The sequence below is a fragment of the Fukomys damarensis genome, unplaced genomic scaffold, assembly GCF_012274545.1.
Source record: "Fukomys damarensis isolate Sample0158 unplaced genomic scaffold, DMR_v1.0_HiC HiC_scaffold_37, whole genome shotgun sequence".
Classification (NCBI taxonomy): Eukaryota; Metazoa; Chordata; class Mammalia; order Rodentia; family Bathyergidae; genus Fukomys; species Fukomys damarensis.
In genome coordinates this window covers 35609217-35631714 of record NW_022900949.1, presented here as the reverse complement: position 1 = coordinate 35631714, position 22498 = coordinate 35609217, and the positions used below count along the sequence as shown (strand labels likewise).

The 22498-nt window shown below is 44.5% G+C and overlaps 1 protein-coding gene across 1 annotated transcript in view; it reads right to left on the bottom strand.

Annotated features, from left to right (window-relative positions):
• Positions 1–18164, bottom strand: part of Cds1 (CDP-diacylglycerol synthase 1) — a 43538-nt gene extending 25374 nt beyond the window's left edge. Inside the window, exons 1-5 of the mRNA XM_010619458.3 lie at positions 18120–18164; positions 16897–17024; positions 10205–10301; positions 3947–4044; positions 1921–2060 (exon numbers count right to left, since the gene is read on the bottom strand). Coding sequence (XP_010617760.1) covers positions 1921–2060; positions 3947–4044; positions 10205–10301; positions 16897–17024; positions 18120–18164 — 508 coding nt within the window. The remainder of the gene's footprint in view (positions 1–1920; positions 2061–3946; positions 4045–10204; positions 10302–16896; positions 17025–18119) is intronic.
• Positions 18165–22498: the final 4334 nt, after the last annotated feature.

Sequence of the window (22498 nt, the reverse complement as noted above, 5' to 3'; positions counted from 1 at the left end):
TTTTTTTTTTTTTTTTTTTAACCTTACTGAGTTTAATTCATCACTGGGATCTTGTACCCTTACAGGACAGATCTTGGTTCTCATTTTTTCCCCATACCTCTGCTCTCCCTTCACCCCTTCCACCCTCCCCTATTTGCAAAGATTTTGATTCCATTTCTTCTCCAGCTTTCTTTTAAAGAAATAAGTTTGCTGACTTGATAAAACACTCAAAAGTCTTACCCAAGAAATAATGCCACAAATGTGCTTTGATAAAGACAAAACTGAATTCAAATGTTTCACCCTATAAATTTTAGGTGATCTTTTTAGCACCATGCCAAGCACCATACAACTGTAATCCCTCAAATCTACCACAGTTTAAAATGGACCAACTATACCTCCAAATGTGCATCTTCCTCTCCCCTTGAAAGAAGAGAAATACTTTAATGCTTATTTCTAAGAATTTACTTTCTGAAAATATAATGGTAATAATTTTTCAAAATAAAGTGGAGTCAGAAAGCTGGGCTGAACAAAAACCCTGATACAAAAGGAGGTGACTCTTTTAGAAAATGCAGCCTTTCGTGCTTTGAACAAAAGCGTCAGATCTCTGAAAAAATCACTATCAGGGCTTCTACCCAGATGTCCCCCCAGAGCAGCATGCAGTCACAGCTGGAGCTTTTTGGAGGTGGACGGATGTGGTGTGTGTGATGTTGGGGCGAAGGGTGCCCCACTTAAGGACAGGTAGCCTGGATGGAATACAAAGGACAGACCCAGCGCTGCTGCAGTTGTTTGCTGCGGCTTTTTTGCCTGCTCTGCCGTCCCACCCTGCCTTGGGGCCAGCAATTAGGGACTGACTCCTCTACAAACTGTGCGCCACATAGACCTGTTGTCCTTTAACTTTAGCTCTTGGGTACTTTGTCACTTGAGGAAAGTAGCCAAGACGATCACCGCCACCACGTCAGACTGCTTCATGTTCCAGTTCCCTAGAATCAAATGCAGAGGACCTGAATAGCCCTGGATCCGGCTGGGACCCCTGAAGGACATCACAGGGATGGCATGAAATGACACCCTAAGGACGACCCACGTCCCACAGCACGGCCGGGGTGCAGCTAAATGGAAATGCAAAGGAATCACCTATTTTGTATTACATTTCCAGAACAGGAGTTTGCAGAGAAACATCTAGGTGCTAAAGAGAAAATAACAGCTACAGTGAACATTCACAAACAAACATTTCACTGCCTTCTTTCAAAGTGAAAATAATAATGGCAACAAATATTAAGCAGGGACAGGCAGTCTTCTAAGGGCTCTACAGAGAAACTGAGGCACACAGAGATGAGTTAAATTCCCCAGGTTTTAGTCGAGTCCAAGTATTCGGTAGGGCTAGGATTTCCATCAGCCCTCTTGGAAGACGACATCTTTAAACAGACTTCTTAGAGATTTCGTTTATGATTGGTAAAATTTTACAGAGAAAAAATGTTAATTCTAACTTTAGATATCTGATTTTTAATCTAAGAGAATGAAAACATATGGCATAGTGCATGACAAGGCAGCATACTTAATAAACTATAAATACAAAATATTTAATAGTCAGGAAAACTCATTACCTTGATTAATTCTATTAATCAAAGTGCTCCCTTCTCTTGGGTGCTCCCTTTTGTCTCTTTCCCTCTCCCTCCTTCTCTCTCTCTCTCTGAAATTTTCTTTATATTCAGTTAATAATCATTGTACACTTTGAAGTTCCTTTAATTTGCACAAGGAAGTTTTCAAAACTGTGAATTGACCATTTATCAAGTACTTTTTAAACCACCTTAGGAAGTAAGTGCTTTTTAAGACCCCTGGAATACGAACAGGACAAATACAGGGCATCACGAGGAAACACAGCATAAGTAAAGCTAAGCATGGAAAATACGTTTGCTACCAATACAGAACAGCCCCTCAGCTTACCTGCTAGATAGAGTGCAAATGATATGAATCTATGATAGCGAATGAGGAACTGAAGTTGTTCTTCTCTTTGAACAAATGTAGCAAAATAATCAGCAACAGTCTCTCCATAGAAAAAGTAGTTCACACACAGCAGAAAGTACCTGGAATTTACAAACAGGTTTATCGTACCTGAAGCCTTTACCCGCTCTCTAATTCAACAGATGTTTTGATGATGGTGATGCAAAGATCAAAACCAAGTTCAGAAGAACAATTCAAAATACACTGCTCCAAAGTGCTATTTCCTGATTTTTAAACTTAACTTCAAACTTACCAGTCAAAATCAATCTCCTCGACATAGTGCAGTGTCTTTAATTAACTTATAATATAGTGCCACAGTCAACAACGTAGAAACTATATTACTACTGCTCTACCCTCCTCCCAGCTGTAAGGAGTTTTCAGATGGAACTCACCAGACGCCAGCCCAGCTGCCCTACAGAAGGCTGTGGGTGGGCAAGAAGAAGTCACTCAGCCTTGCCACCACCCCACATGGCACCAGAACCACCACTGCCCTTTGCTCTGATGGACTACAGGCTAGCAGTTATCCAAAGGACACTGGAAGATTGGACTGAGCAGCTGGTCAAACTCTGGGAGAAGCTGCTGAGAACGTCCTGAGCCACCTGTGCCCCGCCTGCCAGTTCTGGTGTGTCCCCTTCTTCGGGAGAGGCCAAGCCCACAGATTTTGCAAATGGAGCGTGGATGGGCCAGGAAAAGGGTTCAGAAACCTGGCTGGAGAGTTCCTGTGCTGCCTGCCTCCCATGAATGTCAGAGTCCTGTTGTTGGGCAGCAGGGAAGAAGAGGCAACAGCTTCCCGCTGGTTCTCATGCTGGACTCAAGCCCTGCCCTGGAGCAAAGACAAGTGTTCCCATTCCCAGTTATGGTAAGGCCATTTCTCTATTTCCCTACAAAGGAAGCTGTCTCAGACCCCTCTGTAAGGCTACCAAGGCCCACCTCTGTCCTCCTACCCCAATTTCTGCCAAAAATTTCCCCATACATCTGGTCAATAAAACCAGTAGTCTCACCACTGTGGGACATGGATACACGCATCCCGTACCTACAGCCTGACGGCCCTACTCTCCCAACCCAGGATGTACCTCTCCCCAAAGCCAGCCTTTACTCCAAGGGCCACTGTCTTCCTCGCCTCTTCTATGAAGCTTTCTGCAGTCCTTGGAGCCCAGCCTGGCAACTTTTTCTTTTTGTATACTAAGAATAAAGCCTGCATAATTTAGCATTTAATTGTTTTCCAATTATTTTATCTGCCTAATATTATCCATACACTTTGCCACTTATAAAGAAACCTGCTAGGAGGGGGAAAAAAAATCAGCTGTCACCAAAACAAAGAGTTGTGTTTTTTAACTACTCTAAACCCCAAAGCAATACATCTGTTTTAATAAGACAGACTCCTTGGCTGAAACTAACCAAACAACTATGTTAAAAGGCATGGTGACTTTATGAACTATTGGATTATTATGTTTCCTAGTCAAGATCTTAATAGGTATCATTTATACCTGAAAGTTTTAAAAATATTTAAACATTTGAATGTTAAAATCATAGTGATTTTTCCCTCAACTTTATACATATTTGCATACACCATATTGTGTGTTCTCATGTGAACTGAGGGGAACTAAAGTAAAAGATTATAAGTTTGCACTGAGGACCTTGCACTTTGTAAGGCAAGCACGGGGCAAGTGAGCTAAATCCCTGCCCTGTAAGTAAAATTTTGATACATTATGATCAGGAACTAAAATGTGTCTGACACAATGCTGAATTTTTTAAGAAAAAGAATAAGAATGATGTTTAGATATCTTTACAAAGACTGAAGACAGATGCAAAAAGGTACACTAGAGAGTGATAAAGGTGATTTTCTTCTTTTCAAGATTCTATTGTAGTCTTTTTACCATTCACCAAAACCACTGTGCAATGGAAACTGACTGGCTATTGGCCAATCAGGATGCTTCTCCTACAAACTTTAGAAATGATGTTTACTCACCAACTGAGTGTTCTGAACCATGGAAGATCATAAGAATGGTAGACTCTGTAACCTATCGTGATAATTTCATGGAAGCATTTCACTTGGATGCCCAGAACCTGAAACCAAAAGAAGACATTAACACATATTTTTTAATGTGGACCTTTGTGCCTAATCATCTAAAAGCAGCTTATTATATATATTTTAGAAATCATCCTTTAATTATTCTAAAATAGCAAAGATGGAATATTCAATGTCACTATAAATCAAGTGGTGCTGTGCCTGCCTGCCTGCCAAGTGCAAGGTCCTCAGTCGGATTACCAGTACCAGAAAAAAAAAAAAAATTGCCAGGGATTTAGCTCAGTGGTGCCGCCACCTGCTTTGCAAATGCAAGGTCCCAAGTTTGATCCACAGTACCAAAAAAACACTTTTTAAAAAATAAACAAACAATCAAGTAACTCTCTAAAGGGGCAAGAAAACATTTCATTCAAAAAACTCCAGGAGACCTTTTGCAAGGTTTAAGGGGCAGCACTGGAGTTAAAAATTCAAGGGATATAGTCTGATTGGCCAGCTGACCACACTTTATCCATCATCATCATCATCATCATCATCATCACCACCACTGTTATTATTATATTATTATTATTGGTACTGAGTTGGCCAGCTGACCACACTTTATCCATCATCATCATCATCATCATCATCACCACCACTGTTATTATTATATTATTATTATTGGTACTGGGGATTGAACTCAGGACCTTGTGCTTGCCAGGCAGGCGTGGCGCTGCTGAGCTACACCTCCAATCCATCATTATCGACTCACAGCCTTTCAGTTTCATTTTTTCACTTGTCTCTAGTTTCCTTAGAAAGTGATGACACATGAAAGGTTCCCAATATGCACTTATACTCAGCGGAACATGCTGGTACAGTCACAAAGGACCCAGGCACTGTCAGGACAGATGGGTAAAACAGCTTCTACCCAGTCACCAAGAGTGTGAATGGCTTTTTCTTTCTCATAGCTGAGCCAACTGTGCCCTACCGGCAACAGCTCTGGTCAAGCCGAGCAGTACAACCATGGGGAACAGGCTGCCGTCCATGCGCACAGATGCAGGCCACTCAGGGAAGCTGAAGCACTCTGAGCGCCCAGTGTCCCGAGTCCACGCCTGTCTGGTGCTGTTTAACAGTCCTTCAAACCTGCACGTCTGCTGATCTGGTGAAGGCCCCTCCTCAAGGCGCAGCATCTTACTGGCTTCTTGGCTAATGCACACCTGAGAGCTGAGGCCTGTGTACCATCAGCTCAGAGGAGAGAATGTGTGCGGACACAGGAGATTCTTTCACCTCTGGAGAGCACACCAAGGGCTAAGGATAGGTTTATATCACTTAAAGAGTCTTAAAAATAAAACACGACGTGAAAGAACCGTAAAGTCTAAGTGAAAGTCTTACTATCTGATCCAAATAGAGAAAGGTTACAACCTCAGCCTGAGGACACACTCTGTGGTTTAAGATTTCCACAAATTAGCTTTCAAAACCTACCATTCAGGATATTCTTACTTTCCCCCTTACACTGACTACATGTCTAATCAGCCATGTGATAAGCTCCTGTAAAGAGTACTTTGGGGAAAAGTACTGTGTCATAAAGACAAGCAGATATTTAAATGTTCTTCAAATATCCTTTGTGTACAACTTATTCATTTTTTAACAAAAAATAATCAGGAGGACAATGCTCTCTGTTCAGATAAAATTGCAAAGGCAGTGTTTATAGACCCAGAAGGCCCTTAAAATACCAAGTGCACTGATGCAATCTCTACGAGCACACTTGCTTGATTACAACCATCAGCATCATACATGGGTGTTAGTGAGGCATGGAAGAAAGTGCTTTGAAGAGCACACATATATTTTATGTGATCACCAATTACAGCTTGCAAGGAAAGTTAGCACAGAACTCCTGAGAAAACAGAACACAGGGAATTCAAAGCACTAGAGTTAAAACCCTCAAAACATATGTGTATTATCTAGGGCTGGGTGACTGCACAGAAATTGTTACTCTGTGGTGTTGACACTGGTAACCAGTGTACTTACAGAACGCTGTCGGCTCAGTTAATGTATAAAGAGCCCTAACAACAGTAAGTACTCCGGACCTACTCCACTGATTCCCGAGGACCTGCAGAAACAACACAGGGAGGGCATCTGTGTCTAAGAGGGAGGAAGCACGATGCCTGCCCGGCACAGCTATGTCTGGGGCAGGGTGGTGGCAGCTGGGCCCTGGAGGGGAACGTGCCGGGTCGTGTCTGCAGGGGAGGAGACACGGCAAGGGACAGGCAGTTCTGAGTTGCTGGAACACAGAGGTGGGGTGGGGAGAGAGCGCCGGGCCTGGCTGCTCAAGGGAAGGGAATGACAACAAAGGTGGGAAGAACAGAGGCAGTAATGCAGGCAGGTGGCACATCCCACGGAGTACGGATGAGGACAAGGTTCAAGGTATGATCAAAACGTATGGCATGTACGCTGAAAAGCATGGTTACAGTAAAAGACACATGGCCATTAATCCCCCTCAAAATCCTCCTCCTTGCTTCCAACACACCCCTCTCACGGTCCTCGCTACTTTCCAAAGCACTTCCGGAAGTCCTCTTTCGTGAGTGCCTTTACAAAGTATGATCAAAAATATGGTCAGTGTTATTGCCAGTGCCATCCAAGGCAAAGGGAGGGTCATATAAATATTACACTTGCCCTCATCCACCGCATTCACCGCATCTGGTACCTCACTTCTGGTTCTTCTAAAGTCAACACGACCACGAAAGGGAACCATTTTGAAACAACTCAGGACGCTGAGGCAATCACAATAGTGCAACTAGAGACTCAAAAGAGTATTTCCCTATGTATCAAATAGCACATTGAATTTAAGCTACCGAGGAGGTAGAATTGACTGGATTTGGCGGCTGAGGTAAAGGTGTGGGTGGTGTTAAGGGACCCAAGGAAGCAGAGTAATACCGAAGAAGGCTAAGAAAGCACACAGGTGAACACAGGGTGGCTGGGGCATAGAATCCATGTTAACACTGGGACCTGTGGAGTGTCAACTATGGCACCTATGGATTATCCAAATACAAGGATCAATTTCCACTTCGGGAATTTTTCTAAGAAACTAATCTTATAGGGGGCTGGGGAGGTAGCTCCGTGTGAAGGCCCTGAGTTCAATCCTCAGTGCCACAAATTTTGAAATCTTTTAAATTATTTATTTTCAAAAATACTACACTGTACTCTTTCAACTCTCACAATGGAAAAAATGCAGCCTGATTAAAAATAATAATACAAGTATTTAATTTTGTAGTAGTTTCCAAAGACTGGGGAGAACCTCTTACAATATCGTTTATACATTCCTATCTGCCTTTAAATCAAAATGTGCTTTAATAACTGCATCACTTAACACAATTTCAAGCCGAGAATACAGCAACTGAGGAACTGTCAGTGAGTGAAGGAAAATGTCCTTCTTAGAGTTCTGAGAGTAGCGATCATTCTAGGAGGAAGTTTTTCATGACACTATCTTGAATTAGTCATCAGTGAGGGCTGACATTATAAAGCAAATGCAAGCTTGGTATAATATTTCTTTTCAAAATATAAATGATCAAGCTATTGATATGAATAGAAAAAAAGCTTTAAAATGTATAAAAACAGGTTGAAGTTGAGTACCAACTTCACGTGCCATTCCTATTCCTTGCAGATGTGAGGGTGACCTGGATGCAACATCCGTCACCCTACTGATTGCTAGGGTTGATTCGGCTGATGTGGCTGGCTAGGTGGGTGTCTCTTCCCTCCCTCACTGCTTCATGTGCATTCCTCCCAAAGCTGCACACTTGGTCAAAGAGGACAACCACCCCATAGAGGAGGACCATTTCCTCGGTCAAGTAGCTGCGCTCCCCCTGCTAGAACCTCCACACAAGCTCTCTTTCCCATTCCCTTAACATAAATATCATATAAAGTAATATATGTGTATACATATATTACATGTAACAAGCTTAAGTAATCAGTAACAGTTCACGAATTAAATAGACCTTTAACATTCTTATTGTTTTCTCTGGTTAACTCACCAAAATAAATACTTTATAACAAAACTGTATTTTCCTGTCAAAGCACACACAAAAAAATTTAAAAGCCAAGTACATTAGGTAGTTTTATGATTGCCTTAAAGGATGAAAATTTAAAATATGCGTGAGTGTCCTTTAAATTGTTCGGGATTTTGTCACAAAAGGGGGCTAAGAATCAGTCTTTATCTGCAGAGCCTTGCCCAGTCACTGTGTCCAATGTGGACGCCACAGCAGCCCAAGCCAAATCAGCAAGGACACTCACATTTTGTGTCCCTTAGGGCAGAATCTTCTTTTACAGCGGAAATAACTCAGATGACCTCCAGTATTTTCAATAGCTCCTCACTGCTTTCCAAATAAAAACCAAACTTCCCCACAGCTGTTTCAAGGCCTGACAGAATCTGGTGCCAATTTGTCTCTCCAGGTTGAAGGCCTATGCTCCAGTAACAGCACCTTTCTCAGAAGCACTAGCTGCTGGGATGCTGCTCATGGTGACCCTCGCCCTGACAGACTCTCCAGGCCTTTGGGCCCTTGCACAAAGCCTCCCTGGGCTCTGCACACCACCTGGTGTCTTCTTCCCCAGGCAGCCCCAGCAAGGTCTCTGCATGCATATTCTGAAGTGTTTGAATTCACAGGCCGGGAGAGTGATTTCGGGCCTGAGAGGTGTGGGCGCCGGGGACCCCCACCATCACACACGGCACCCAGCTGGACCTCTGTCCTCTGCGTCCTCTGCCCACACTCACTCTGTCCTACCCATGTCTACTTTGTCAGGAAAAAGCCCTTTAAGATATCAGCAAATTAACCAAACAATAAAAGTAATTTCTTATTCATTTTCATTACCTTGATAGCCCCAAAGAAGTTCAAAATTAATCAGATGAAAATAAAAGCAAAAGAGGCTTTGTGGCACTTGCAAGAGCCACTATACATGGTTTTGTGAAGTGACAGACTTTCTGTTAGGTCTAATTTTGCTTTACAGCTTAGCTTTTATAAAATAAGAAGGAAACCATACCATGCTGCCCACAAACTGACCTGCTCTTAACGGGACCAGGTATGGAACATGGATGCCGAGTGGGAGGGAGCTCCTTTTTCAGGTGGGCAAGCACAGTGGGAGAACAAGGAGGTGGGTTTGAGTGAGGCTGAACCAAGAGAGTGAAGACAATAACAAACCACGGAAAGGCCAGCTCGGCCGGGCAGTGTGCAGAGCGCCAGTGAGGCAGACAGTTTTGCCTCCTTCCCAGCTCAGCACTGGGTGCTAATAACGAGGGGCACGATGCACACCCGGGAGTGTGACCCGCGATTCCCTGCTGCACCTTGCTCAGCGCCCAGAGGTGTCTGACCACTGCGCTCAGCAGCACGCCTATCTCCTGGCTCCCTCACTGCTGCCCACACAGGAGGTGAACCCTAGGTCGGTGGGCACCCTTCCTCTCCTGGGCTCCCCCTCACCTCTAACTCCTGATCAACCTCACACTGCAGCTCAGGTGCTTAGCACAGTGCTTCTGGAAGGCCTCCCAGCTCCTTCCCCAGGCTGGGGTAAAACCGAGCACCCAGAAAGCATCTCACAGACACTTGTGAACTAGCTTGTCTTCGTGACTCGCTGGGCTTTCTGTAACGACAAGATCCCAGACTCCCAGGGTGGCTTTTCTGCTCCTCCCTCCTCAACCCTTGCCACCTCCACAGACTGCAGCCTCTCGAGATCTCCAGTGCTGTCCCTGTGGCCCGTCCGGCCTGCCTTCTGTCTCAGCCTTAGAGTGCAGCACTTCTGGAAGCCCTTCCCTCAGACTGGTCTGGACGATTTCTCCTGCACTCTCCCAACATGCTCTGTCACGGGACTGGCCCTCCTAATTTCCTACATGGCTTAGTCACCTGACTATTCACCTGACTCTGCCAGTCACTGTGCTCTCCTTAAAGTCGGGGATCTGGCTACAATCATTACGCGATGCAGCTGTGGGTGTTTCTGATGCTCTAAGCTGATGCTAAGCACAGTAACATGCAGATGTGTTTCTCACACACTCTTGGTCTCTGCTAAAGGGACATCATGTGGAAGAGTCCAGACCATGCCACAGACCAGAGGATGCTTAAAGGAACCGAGGTTGCTGTCGCTAACTATGGATTGCCTTTTTTTTAATGATATGCTCACATTTTTTCAGTTGTGTAAATACTGAGAAACCAGGCAAAGGGCACTGACGGAAAATGAGATACTCACCAGCAGCATCAGCATGAAGGACCCCATGTAGATGATCAGGAAGAACAGCGAAATCATCGTCAGAGTGAGGATCCCACGGATCCACCAGTTTTTCCACCTACAATGAAGGTGTTTGTAACATTAGTATTTCATATGATCTGAAAGCTCTCCATGGGATTTTGGTATCGAGTAGCCAGAATGAAGAGCTGTCCCTATCTTCCCTGAGAGGGCCTTACTTCATGTTATAGAGCCACAAGGAACAAAAACAAGCAACAGTGCAAGTTGCTCACTAAGTGCTCACTGTAGTTATGTGAGGCAAGGAAAGCAAATGATGTACTCCTGGGAACAAGGCTCTGTGCTGAGCTGGCAGTCGAGGTGGTCCTGGGTGCACAAGCCACACCCCAACAGGGTCAGGGGAAGCGGAGAGCAAGCCCGGGCCAAAGCCCTAGGAAAAGATCGCCCTCTTCCCTCAGTGCTTCAGGATGCAAGATGAAGACACCAAGGATTTAGAAGGAGGCGCAGGCAGCGTAGCCTGCCTTTGAGAAAAAGCAATGGCAGAAAAACTCAACAGTGAGTCTGGAAGACCAGGGATTTTGGTGAGTAGGGGAGGACAGTCCTGGGTGCTCAGGACGGGCACTGTCAGATCAAAGCACACTGCCTCCGCTGCTCAGAGGGCACTGCCTGTGCACTTTCATTAGGGGCAGAGCCTGGAGGAGAAAAGCACTTCCCATCCACGGCCCCTCCTTGTTCTAGGGTGCGGTCTCCCTCCTGCACACCAAAGGAACCTCCCATTTCCTGTGTGCCCTATCAGCAAAAGAGGCCCACATCACAATAAATGCCAGCCATTGTTTGAAAAAAGTCCATAATAATTCCAATACATGGGTGATGACTTCCAAAACCATCTTATGAGTTTTAAAGCCAGGCATGGTGGAGTGTGCCTAAAGTCCCAGCTACTCAGGAGGCTGAGGCAGGAGGATCACTTGAGCCTAGGCATTCAAGACCAGCTCAGGCAACACCATAAAACCCAGTCTCCCCAACCTGCTGTCATACCCCCCCAAAAAGGAAAGAAAAATATTATGAATGCACCTATACGCTGATGAATTCTGATCCTGATTGTTGCTGTTTTTCAACATTTTTATGATTGCTATTAATTCAAATAATAACCTTTATTCCCCAAAATGAACGTAAACTTCATGTACTACAAACATTGTACTAATGAATAAGTACATAAATACATGTTACAAAAATTTGTATTCCACTTAAAGCCAACCTACATGTGCTTTATGTCCTCATTCCCTTTTGCAAGAGAAACATTAGCTGAGGTCATCCATTTATAAGACAGTGGTTATATTCCCAGCTTTTAACCACTGTCCCACCCAGCTTACAATTTTTTTTTTTTGAGGCAGGGTCTCCCTTTGTAGTTCAGGCTGAACTCACTACATAGTCCAGGCTGGTCTTAAACTCTGGGCATTCCTCCTGCCTCAGCCTCCTAAATGCTGTGACTATGGGATTACAGGTGTGTGCCACCATGCCTGGCTTACATACTTTTTTGATTAGTCCTTTTATCATGTTATTTCTGCACTAGAGGATCTAAAATGCCAACAGCATAAGTCCATACTCTTTGCAGCTTCCAACTCTTTTCACAAGGTACCCAGATTCACTTCCCTCTCTGTTTAACATTGATATATTTCTTGTGTGACCATAAGCTTTGTGGCTAAAGTAGAAAATGGGCATAGAGCAAATTCTGCTCTAGCTGTAAGACTCCATTCAGTTTCACAGACAGAACTATTTGTGGATTAACGAATGGATTAGGAAGCTGGGCTAAGTCACAAAGCTTGTCAGAGTAAATAAAGGACCTTAAGTCAGCCATGGATAATACTCCTGTCCCATCTGCATGAAAGCCAGATGTTTATCCGCTCTTCCTTAGAACTGACTCTCGGGCACAGAATCAGGGAGACCTCTTCCCAGTGCCAGAACCTGTCCCAGGCAGGTGCAGCCAGCAGCCAGGAGGACCGACTCAGAGACTTTCAACAGGAAAGCCACTCTCTTCGTAGCACTTTTCAACATTTGTGACAACTGAAAACCTGAGCCTCTGAGGAACATATTCTAGTGGTCTTTCCTACCCCTGAAAACCACCCCACCACACATACATCAAAAGTAAGGATTTAATATCCTACTGTCATTCAAATGGCTCTCCTCTAAGTTTCCCAAGAATGCCTGGACACAGAGTAGACACACACACCCATGGATACTGTGTCCTAAACTGTTTTCTGCTGCTATAATAGAATGTCACAGTCTGGGTAACATGAAGAACAGAGGTTTGCTTCTACCAGTCTGCAGGCTGGGTCCAGCATCAAGGTGTGGCCACTGGCGAGGCTCTACACTAGCTCATGGTAAAGGGACAAGACTGCGAGCAAGCAAGAGGGGCCAAGGTCACTTCTGCAACAAGCTGTCCAGTGACAACTGACTTACACCATGCAGGGACATCCATCTACTCATGTGGGCACTCCCATTCTTACTGGGTCTCACCCCTCAGCCTTGTCTCATGGGGGACTCAGTTTCCCACACATGAACCCTGGGGAACACAATGCACTTAGAGCCAAAACCCATCTTTCAGGGAGAAGCACTGGATTCAAAATGATGCATGGGGAGGGGCAATCACTGCGGCCCAAGACAGGGTGGTCTGGTTCTGGGCCCAGAACTCCTGGTTTCTTTGCCTCACTACAGCACTCACATTAAGAGAAGCCCTCATCTGATGGCCAGGTCAACCCAACAGTAATTTTATGATGCAGCATCCTTGCTGGGTGTGGTGGTGCACGCTTGTAATCCCAGCACTCAGGAGGCTGAAGCAGGAGGATCGCTGTAAGTTCAAGACCAGCCTGGACTACATAGTGAGTTCCAGGTCAGCCTCAACTACATAGTAAGACCCTATCTCAAAAAACAAACAAACAAAAGATGCAGCACCCTTAAAAGTGATCATTTTAGGTCCAGGGATTAGCTCAGTGGTACAGAATGTGCTTAGCATGCATGAAGTCCTGGGTTCAATCCTCAGCACCACACACACACACACACACACACACACACACACACACACACACACAAAACCTCCTGAATGGTTACACACTTAAACTGTTGAAAATGCTATGTGGTACAAAATGTTTTGTTATTACTACAGCTAGGGAGTTGTTTCCATTTTAAAAGTTAATGAAAAGATTTTTAGAAATTACTTTCCTAGAGGCACAAGTATCACAGTCACCAAGAACCTGGATGGGTACAAGGCAGTTCACCTAAGGTTGCAGAGAGGTCCTCAGGAGGCCAGGTCCAGGACAGTTGGGGCCACGACGGACAAAGGAGCCTGGAGCCCCAGATGTGGGCAGGAGTGAGGGGGTTCTCTGGAGGAGGAAGGCATCATAAAGTCTAAGAACACCAAAAAGGTCACCATGGACGTTTCGGGGTCTCACAGCCTACTGACCGGTGACATTCTGGGCCACATCACCCTGTGCTATGAGAGGCTTCTCTGGGACATCCCAGTGTGCCTGTGCTCCACACACTACCTACCAGCAGTAGCGCCACTGCTGTGACAACCTACACTGTCTCCACCCAGAGCCAAACACCAGCTGGAGGAGGGGCCCGAGGAGGGACAGGGCCACCTCGCCAGGTCAGCGAGCTCTGAGGAGGGTCAGGGCCCATTTGCCTGGGTATTACACCACTGTTCTGTTTCTAAAAAACAAACCAACCAATCAACAAACAAAAAACAACTCTCTCATACATAGCATAGGTAGGAACACAGGTATCAAAGCCCCAGTGCCAGTCTGAAAGCACCTCCAGCACTGAGTAGCTACATGAGCCCTGACACAGTATCTCTGGGCCTCCAGTTCCTCAGTTACTAAATAGCTGCAGAGCTGTAACTGTGTATCAGGGCTGCCAGGTCCGGACAGAAACAATGGAGCAGCACTTAACCCTTGACATATGCCGGGTGGATACCAGCTGCTATTATTTGTTACTGTTACCTTATACTAGAAAAGAAGTCCTTACTGAGGAAGGAAGGTCTCCTTAGGAGTGGTATACAGGAATGAGGCATTTTCCTTACAGAACACCAATTATAAAACACTTCAGGTCTGAGACAGACCTGATGAGATTTAAAAGCTAAGGGACCCCTGTGATCTAGGTCATGAAAACAACTGGGAACATGAACCATGAAGCTAATAATCCTGCTTTCAATAAAAGACAGCACAGATTTGTCCCGTTGGTTAAAAAAATCTAAAGATTCAAAAGAAAAAGAAATCTGAAGACCTTTCTCTGAACCAGTTTATTCTAATATGGTTAAGGCATTATGATGCATACATTTTGCTTTACAGCCACAACTCAGGTGTATAAGTCCCTAAATGACTAGACTAATGCCTCAGAAGAGACATCAAAGCAAAATTCTTCTCTCCTCCTGTCCTTATCATCTGCTCTGTTTTTCTAAGATAGGCATGGAAACTGTGAATTTCTCTTCCTGAAGGCAAGACATAGAAACTAACCCTACACTCTAATTTTCCCTCCCTTTGTATGGTGAAGCCAGCTGCAGATGCTATACCCTTGTCTCAGGTACTCCTGCCCCCATCTAGGAGGAGGGGACACTGTGCAGGCAGCCAGCGGGTAAGGACCCGCATGGCCAGCCTTGCTGGGTCCCCTTGGTGAGTGGCCCAGCACATGTACCATGGCGGCGTGTGCTAAGAGAGTCCCTGTGCAATCCCAGCAGGACAAGGCCCAGGAGCCCCTGCAGCTGACACTCGGAGACCTGCAGGTGGGTGATGAGAACCCAGCCTGGGGTGTGTGCTTGGACGGGCGGGCCCCAAAGGTCCTGTGTTTAAGACTTTCCTCAGAGCCAGCCCAGGGACCTCTTCTGCCTGCTTGGCCTTATCCAGTAGAGTCTTTAAAACAACCTGGTGACTAGAAGCCTGTGTTTCGGCTGCATTCCACGAACTGCTTTAACAAACTGAGGAAAAAGAGTGGCTATGGGAACCCCAACTTGCAACCAGTTGGCCATAAGCTCTGGAGGCATCTGACAGGCATTTGAACAGGGACCGGAGGCTACCTCAGGCTGACTGTGTCAGAGCCCCACCCCATGGTGTCTATTCAAGAACTGCCTGCCACTTGCTTAGGGAGGGAGAAAGAAATCCACATACTCTAGAATCAGAGAGGAGGTCCGGGCTATGAACAACACAGCAGGAAAAACTGAGTCCAAGCCTATTTCCCTCCTTACTCCCCTAGCATAGTTCTCCCTTGAAAGTAAGAAAGAGTGAAACTCATAGAATTTTTTCTAGAAATGACCAAACCCATTGTTTTCAAAATGCAGGTTATGTTTGACCTGTGGTGGTAAAAACCAAGACAGTAAGTTGAATCCAGCACTTGTGTTCAATAACACTGGATAGCATCAAACAGAAAAGAAGTCAGGGGATACCACGTGCAGCAATCGTAGCATTTTTACAGCACATAAAAAATTCTTATTAATATGACTCTTAGATGCAGTATAAAATGTATTCACTTCCATTTATCAGTCAAAAAAGCTGAGGAAATACTATTCTTATTACTACGTAACATCACACACTAATCTGAATAAAACATATTACTTTGCTTTAAAAGATTTTATAGTTCCTGTTAACACAGTTAGAGACAATGGATCTGAGGCAGTCATTCCTTTCCCTCCCTTTAATCCTAGACAGTACCCTCTGGTTATTCCTGCTTCCACTGTTCTAAGAGAGGTGGAGAATAAAATAACAAAATGTTACGAGATCCTGTCAATGCTCCCAATAAGAGCACAGGTGCATGGGATCTCCTAGCCCGACCTTCGGGTCACCTTCACCCTACTTCCACCTTGTTACAGGCTCGTAAATATAATAAAAGCAGTGAATTCTGGGATGAGCAGGCATGGTCAGAGCCTCTAAGATGGCTCAGGATCTGGTCGGTCACACCTAGACATTCACTGGGAGGCACTGATGTATCCACCCCTTTTCTTTGCTGGGGATACTTTCTAATGGTTTTGACCTGTGTGCAATGCTTTTCTGTCAGCCTGGCACCTTTCTTGGTCTGTGTTATACCTTTGATGGCACAGACACCCCTGAGCACAGCTTCCTGTGATTTTCAATAAATGTAGCTGCTTGCTACCTACTACCATGTGTACACTCAGCAGTTCCTTCCTCGTTGTTCATTAGAAAATGGACTTGCTCAACTGGATGTCTTTCAATAAATTATAAAAAAAAAAAAAAACAACCCTGGACTATTATTGGCCCATTCCACTGTAACCATATTACTAAGACATATAATTCATTAAATTTAAATGGGCTGAATTGTTGTGGCCATTAAACATTTAAAGACACAGCACAGGGCTGGGGATTTAGCTCAGTGGTTCTGGCGACTGTCTCGCAAGCGTAAGGACTTGACTTTGATCCCCAGCACCAAAAAAATAAAATAAATTTAAAAAAAAGAAAGACGCAGCACAAACAGAAAATGACAGTCAAGTACTGTGATTCTGGGTAGCAATTTTAAGATCAATTAAAACCACAATAAAAAAAAGTAAAGGTCGTATACATCAAACACTTAGGACTACACCTCATACACTGTATAGTCAAAAAGTATCAGCTTTCTCTCTTGTGGTCCCCAAACCGATCACAGGGGAGGAATAACCTCAGGGTCACCTGCCACCAAGACCCAGCCCCCAGCAGTCAGACCTTGAGGATAAGCCAGAGAGTGCTTTCTGCAGGATCGCGGGGGTCCTGTCGGAGCTCGGCGGGATCTCAGGAACATCAGAATCTGCTCTGGAATCCAAATCTCCATATCTGTCATCGACATCTGTTTCCTAAAATTCAAGAAAAAGAAAACTGCTTTGCACAATAGGTTTTGTTTTGTTTGTACCGGGAATCGAACTCGGACCCTTGCTCTTGCGAGGCAGGTGGTGGAACCACTGAGTCAAATCCCCGGGCCCATAGTTTTGTTTTGTTTTTTTTTTAAGTACATATTTGCCAATTCATTCATTTGATTGCACAGCGTGTCAAAATTCAGTTATGCAACCTGAAACAAAGAGACAGTGACTGACTTATCTTGATGATCCAAGCACTGTTATTCCTGTCAGGAGAGTGACAATCTTTGCTAAAATTACAACATAAAGAAAAATAAATAAATAAATAAAATTTAAAAATTACAACATAAAGGATTGAACACAAGACAAAAAACAGCCCATACAGACCCTAAATCAGAAATGCAACAAAAGAATCAATTATCTATTGTTCTGCAGGTTAACTGAAGAAAAAGGAGTTATAGTATTTCTGTGTAGATCTGGATGTACCCGGTCTCCTTAGATTACAATCAGAGCATGGACAGAGGAAGAACATCTTACACAGAATACCACTCAACCACTAACTTTTATCATTTTTATTAGATCCTCAAAAGACTGACCCCAAAAGGAGAAGGCTAAATAGACATTATCATTTCTATTTACTGACAAGTAAACAAACGGTCAAAAAGCACTCGTTTTACTGGTGAGATTTTTGTTTGTTTGTTTGTTTTGTTTTTTTGAGACAGGGTCTCACTATGTAGTGAGACTGACCTGGAAACTCACTGTGTAGCCCAGGCTGGTCTTGAACTCACAGTGATCCTCCTGCCTCAGCCTCCTGAGCGCTGGGATTACAGGTGTGCGCCACCAAGCCCAGCTGCACTGGTGTGATTTTTAAAAGTCATCTGAAACCCAAACTGACTTCGAACAGCACATGCAAGGGGCAGTGTGCATGAGGGTGGCAGGCAGTGTCAACTACTGCTTGGTTTTGAAGCTGGTCTCCGTGCCCACACCCTCCCCTCTTCTACCTCCTCTCCGCCTCACTCCCTAGGGCTCCTTCTCCCCAGCAACCTTCAGTAAAGACAGCGGCTCAGAAAAAAGAACTGCAGTGAAAAGGTTTACCCCAAACTCCACGCTTACTAGCTCCAAAGCTTTGGCAAATTTCATCACCACTTTTCACTGTTTCTCTACCAATAAAATGAATCATTTATAATAACGCCAAAGACTTAGTACCTTCGAAGCAGTGGTAAGCTGTTAGTATGATCAAACCTTCTAACTCCTCATTAGAAGGTCTACCAAAGGTAAGATTTTAACCTTGGGGGAATATTTTCAGATTTCAGAGAGCAGTAATAAATTTTCATTTACTAACTGTAACTTGTTTATTAAACGGTTATGAAAGTAAATCTTACTGTACTAGAAGTAACACACAAGACAGACACGTCAGCTTCCGACTGGCCGATAAGGACAAGAGAGATGCTGACACAAGAGAGCGTGCAGCCAGGGCACTGTGGACAAAGCCCACGCTGGCGTCAGGGCACTGTGGCGGGCAGGCCATTCCTGACATCTGGAGGGAGGGAACACGTCACATCTGTTTCTTTTCCCTGCCACTCCTTCCACCTTCAGCAACCCAGGGTGCTTCAAGGGGTGTGTAGAGGTGGTGACGAATGGGGGTGGTTCTTCAAGGTCACAAGGTCACCAAAAGACAAAGCAGGAATCCTGAGTTACCCGTATTAAGTCCACCTCCTCCTCCAGATACGGGCGTGACAAAAGCCAAGCCACGCCACCTCAAGGACACGCAGTAAAATAGAAGCAGTGGGCTAGAATCTGAACTGGGCTCCTCTAAACACGGAAGTGTCCTCAAAGTGTGGCAAAGTCCCCACGAACCCTCTGCACCCGCCCTCTACACGCTGTGCTCGCAGGTGCGTGACTGGAGCTTGGGGTTTCTACTTCATGTCCTTCAGGGATACACGCACACAAACAAGATTTATCCAGGTTCCTTCAGTGCCATTCTAATGGTTAAGGAATCAAAGGTAATTCCCAAGTAGTGGCGCTTCAGAACAGTGTTACTCAACTCCCAGAATTCTTGGCATCGCCCCTGCTCTTCTGCAGACCCTACAAGCACAGGTTACAAAGATGCTGGCCTTGAGCAGCAGCGGGGACAGAAGGAAACAGGCTCTGATGGCACAGCAGATCCCCGAGACACTGCGCTGCGCGAGTCCACCATTGAAAGGTGGTCCTCGGACCGGACCGACAGACCGACAGACCGACAGACCGACAGACCGACAGACCGACCTACCTTCCTTCCTTCCTTCCTTCCTTCCTTCCTTCTGCCCTCTTGGGCCCCTGGCCCGTGAGCCTCATGGCCTCTCTTGCTGCCACTGCATCCCTGACCCCAACAAGCCACTCACGGGCGATCTCCCTAATGTCACCAAAACTTCAACAGAAGTGAACGTCTGTCCTCTCCCATGCCAAACCCACTTCTTCTTTCTCGTGTTCTGCTTCAAAGCAGACAAGGGATGAAGCTGCCTAACAGCTGCTTGGGTCAGAAGCTTGGTGGCTGCCGGCCCCTCTCCTGGCTCCTCTGGCCTCAGACCTGCCCTGCCCTCTCAAGGCCTCAGCCATCTCCCTAACTGCTCTCTGATCTCCACTCTCCCGGGTAGACTATCAGGGCTGAGTCACAGCACTTCACTCATTTATGAGGGACCCCTCTCCTCTGGCCCAGTGCCATGCGCTCCTTTGTACCCAGATGTGTGCTCTCAGTACAAAGCGCAGAACTCTGTTTTCTCTCTTTCTCCCATACCCTCTCCCCAACCTCCCTGCCCCAACAAGCCTCAGCTTCAAGACCACTTCCTGTGGAAGCGCTCCAAATCAGCCCTCTTCGACTGTATTTCCAGAACTCTCCTCATTTACCTATCAGTCTCATTGAAATGATCTGTCTGGGGCTGGGCATGGAGGTGCACATCTGTAATCCTAGCACTCAAGAGGCTGAGGCAGGAGGATCACTGTGACTTTGAGGCCAACCCGAGATACACAGTGAGTATAAGGCCAGCCTGGACTACACAGCAGACTCTGTCTCAACAAACTAAGTGCATAAATAATCAATTACATAATAAATATTTCAAAATAAGTGATGATTGTACTTTCTCTGTATCCACAAGTTTTGGGAGGAGAAAATACTGACATCTGGCCTCATTCTTAAATTCCAAGAGCCCAGCATAGGATCTGCTTAGTGGCCAGTATGTAGTAGCCAATGAGCTAGGTGAACAGAATCTGCCAACTAACTGGCCATGACATTTCTGACACATGCAAGGAGCTCTCACTGTTTGGTTTGGCAAGGCCTCGCTGCACTTAGGCAAAATGAGCTCTTCTGCATAGAGGTCTCTGCTCTCATGCCATTGTCAAGTTAAAGTAAAAGGTGAATTATGTTTCCAAACTGGGTAAAACTTCCTGTAAATCGTCAGGGATTTAGCTCAGTGGTTCTGCTGCCTGCCTTGTAAGCACAAGGTCCTGAATTCGATACCCAGTACAAAAACAAAACAAAACAAAAAACTTCCTGTAAATCTAGTTCCTACAGTGAAAGTAGAAAACAAGAGCAAGATGAAATATGTTATGTGTATGAAAATGTCACAACAAATCCCACTACAGAAGTAATATGAGCTCATTAAAAAAAAACAACAGCCCAGCACTCAGGAGGCGGAGGCTGGAGGATTGCTGCGGCTTCGAGTCCAGCTTGGGCTACATAGTGAGTTCCAGGTCAGTCTCAACTGCATAGTGAGACCCTGTCTCAAAAACAAACAAACAAAAAACAACAATAAAAACACAACAACAACAACAACAACAAATTAGAGCTACAAGTGGTGGCTCCTGCCTATAATCGCAGCTACTTGGGAGGCTGAGGCAAGAGGACAGTGAGTTCAGGGATGCCTGGGCAACTCAGTGAAACCCTGCTCAAAATAAAATATAAAAGAACTGCCAATCTAGCCCAGTACTCCCTGAACCCATCCCCAGAACAACAACAAAGGTTTAACTGATGCTATTACACTTTATATTTTCAATATCCATTAAATGTTTGCTAAAGAAAAAAAAATAGTAACTAAACAATTTACAAATATTGATTAACCTATTTTTATTATTACCAAATAATTTCTACCTCCGTTTTAGAGGCAGAAAAATTCAGGCTCAGAGATGTTAAGTAAAGCCTTTGGGCTTATAAGGGTCTAAATGATGCAGATGGGATTTTAAACAATTCAGAAAGGGTGGTTACAATGGTAATTCTCCCCTAATTGATCTACAGATTAAACACAGTTTCAGTAAGAAACCAAGCACGATATTTTTTGGTAGAAATTTAGTTTGACCCTAAAATTCATATGAAAATACAAAAGTCACAAAAGAGCCAAAACAACTTTGTAAAAAATAATAAAGTTGAAGAATTTTGAAGAGTTTTAAAATTTTTTTAAAAGTTCTCATAAAATGATTAATAATCAAGACAGTGTCATATTGGCATAAAAAATTAAATCATCATCCATAGTACAAAATAAAACATCCAGAGGTAAATCCATGCGTTTATGATCAATTGCTTCTCAACTATACTGCAAAGGAAATTCAACACAAAGTGCTGCCCCAGTTGGGGGGGGTGTCCTTGATCCATGCTCACAGCATATATAGAATTTAACACAAAATAGATTACAGAACTCTAAAGCTCCATAAAATCTCTAGGACCTTGGGTTATGCAGAGTTCTTAAATATAAGAATCAGCAAAAGAATGCTTTGTAAAAGAAAAACATTTGGTAAATACAAGTTTCACCAAAATTAAAATTTCTGATTTTTAAAAAATGCTATTAAGAGAATGAGAAGAAAAGCCACAGACTATAAGATGATGTTTGCAAGTGACTTATCCAGTAATGGTCTGTTTGTGGCCTCACCTCCTGAAGACATAAAGGACTCTCAAAATTCAATAAAGAGAAACAGTTGACCCAATTTAAAACACAAGCAAATATTTGAAGAGACACTTCACCACAGGCAACACACGGATGGCAAATAAGCCCATGAAAAGATGTTCAGCACCCTAAGTCACTGGGGAAATGAAAACCAAAACATAACATGGTACTTACACATCTATGAGCACGACCCACATTTAAAATCAACGGAGCAGGACAAGCATTGGAGAGCAAGTGGAAGGACTGTGACTCTTCTACATTGCCCAAGGGGACACAAAGTAGTATAACCACTTCGGTTTCCTAGAGACTAAACATATACGCACCAAATGACCTCAAGAAATAAATGTGTCCATGCCTCTCTGTGTACGACTGCGCCCAAATGTCAACCACAGCTGTACTTGTAATAGGTCCAAACTATGGACATCCCAAGTGCCCAGTGGGGAAACGGACCAACTGTGTTGCTCGCATACAATGGGATACTTCTGTTTTGTATTGAAATAATGAATGAACCATAAACACACATGGGTGACTCTTAAATGATGCTGAGTAAAAAAAAAAAAAAAA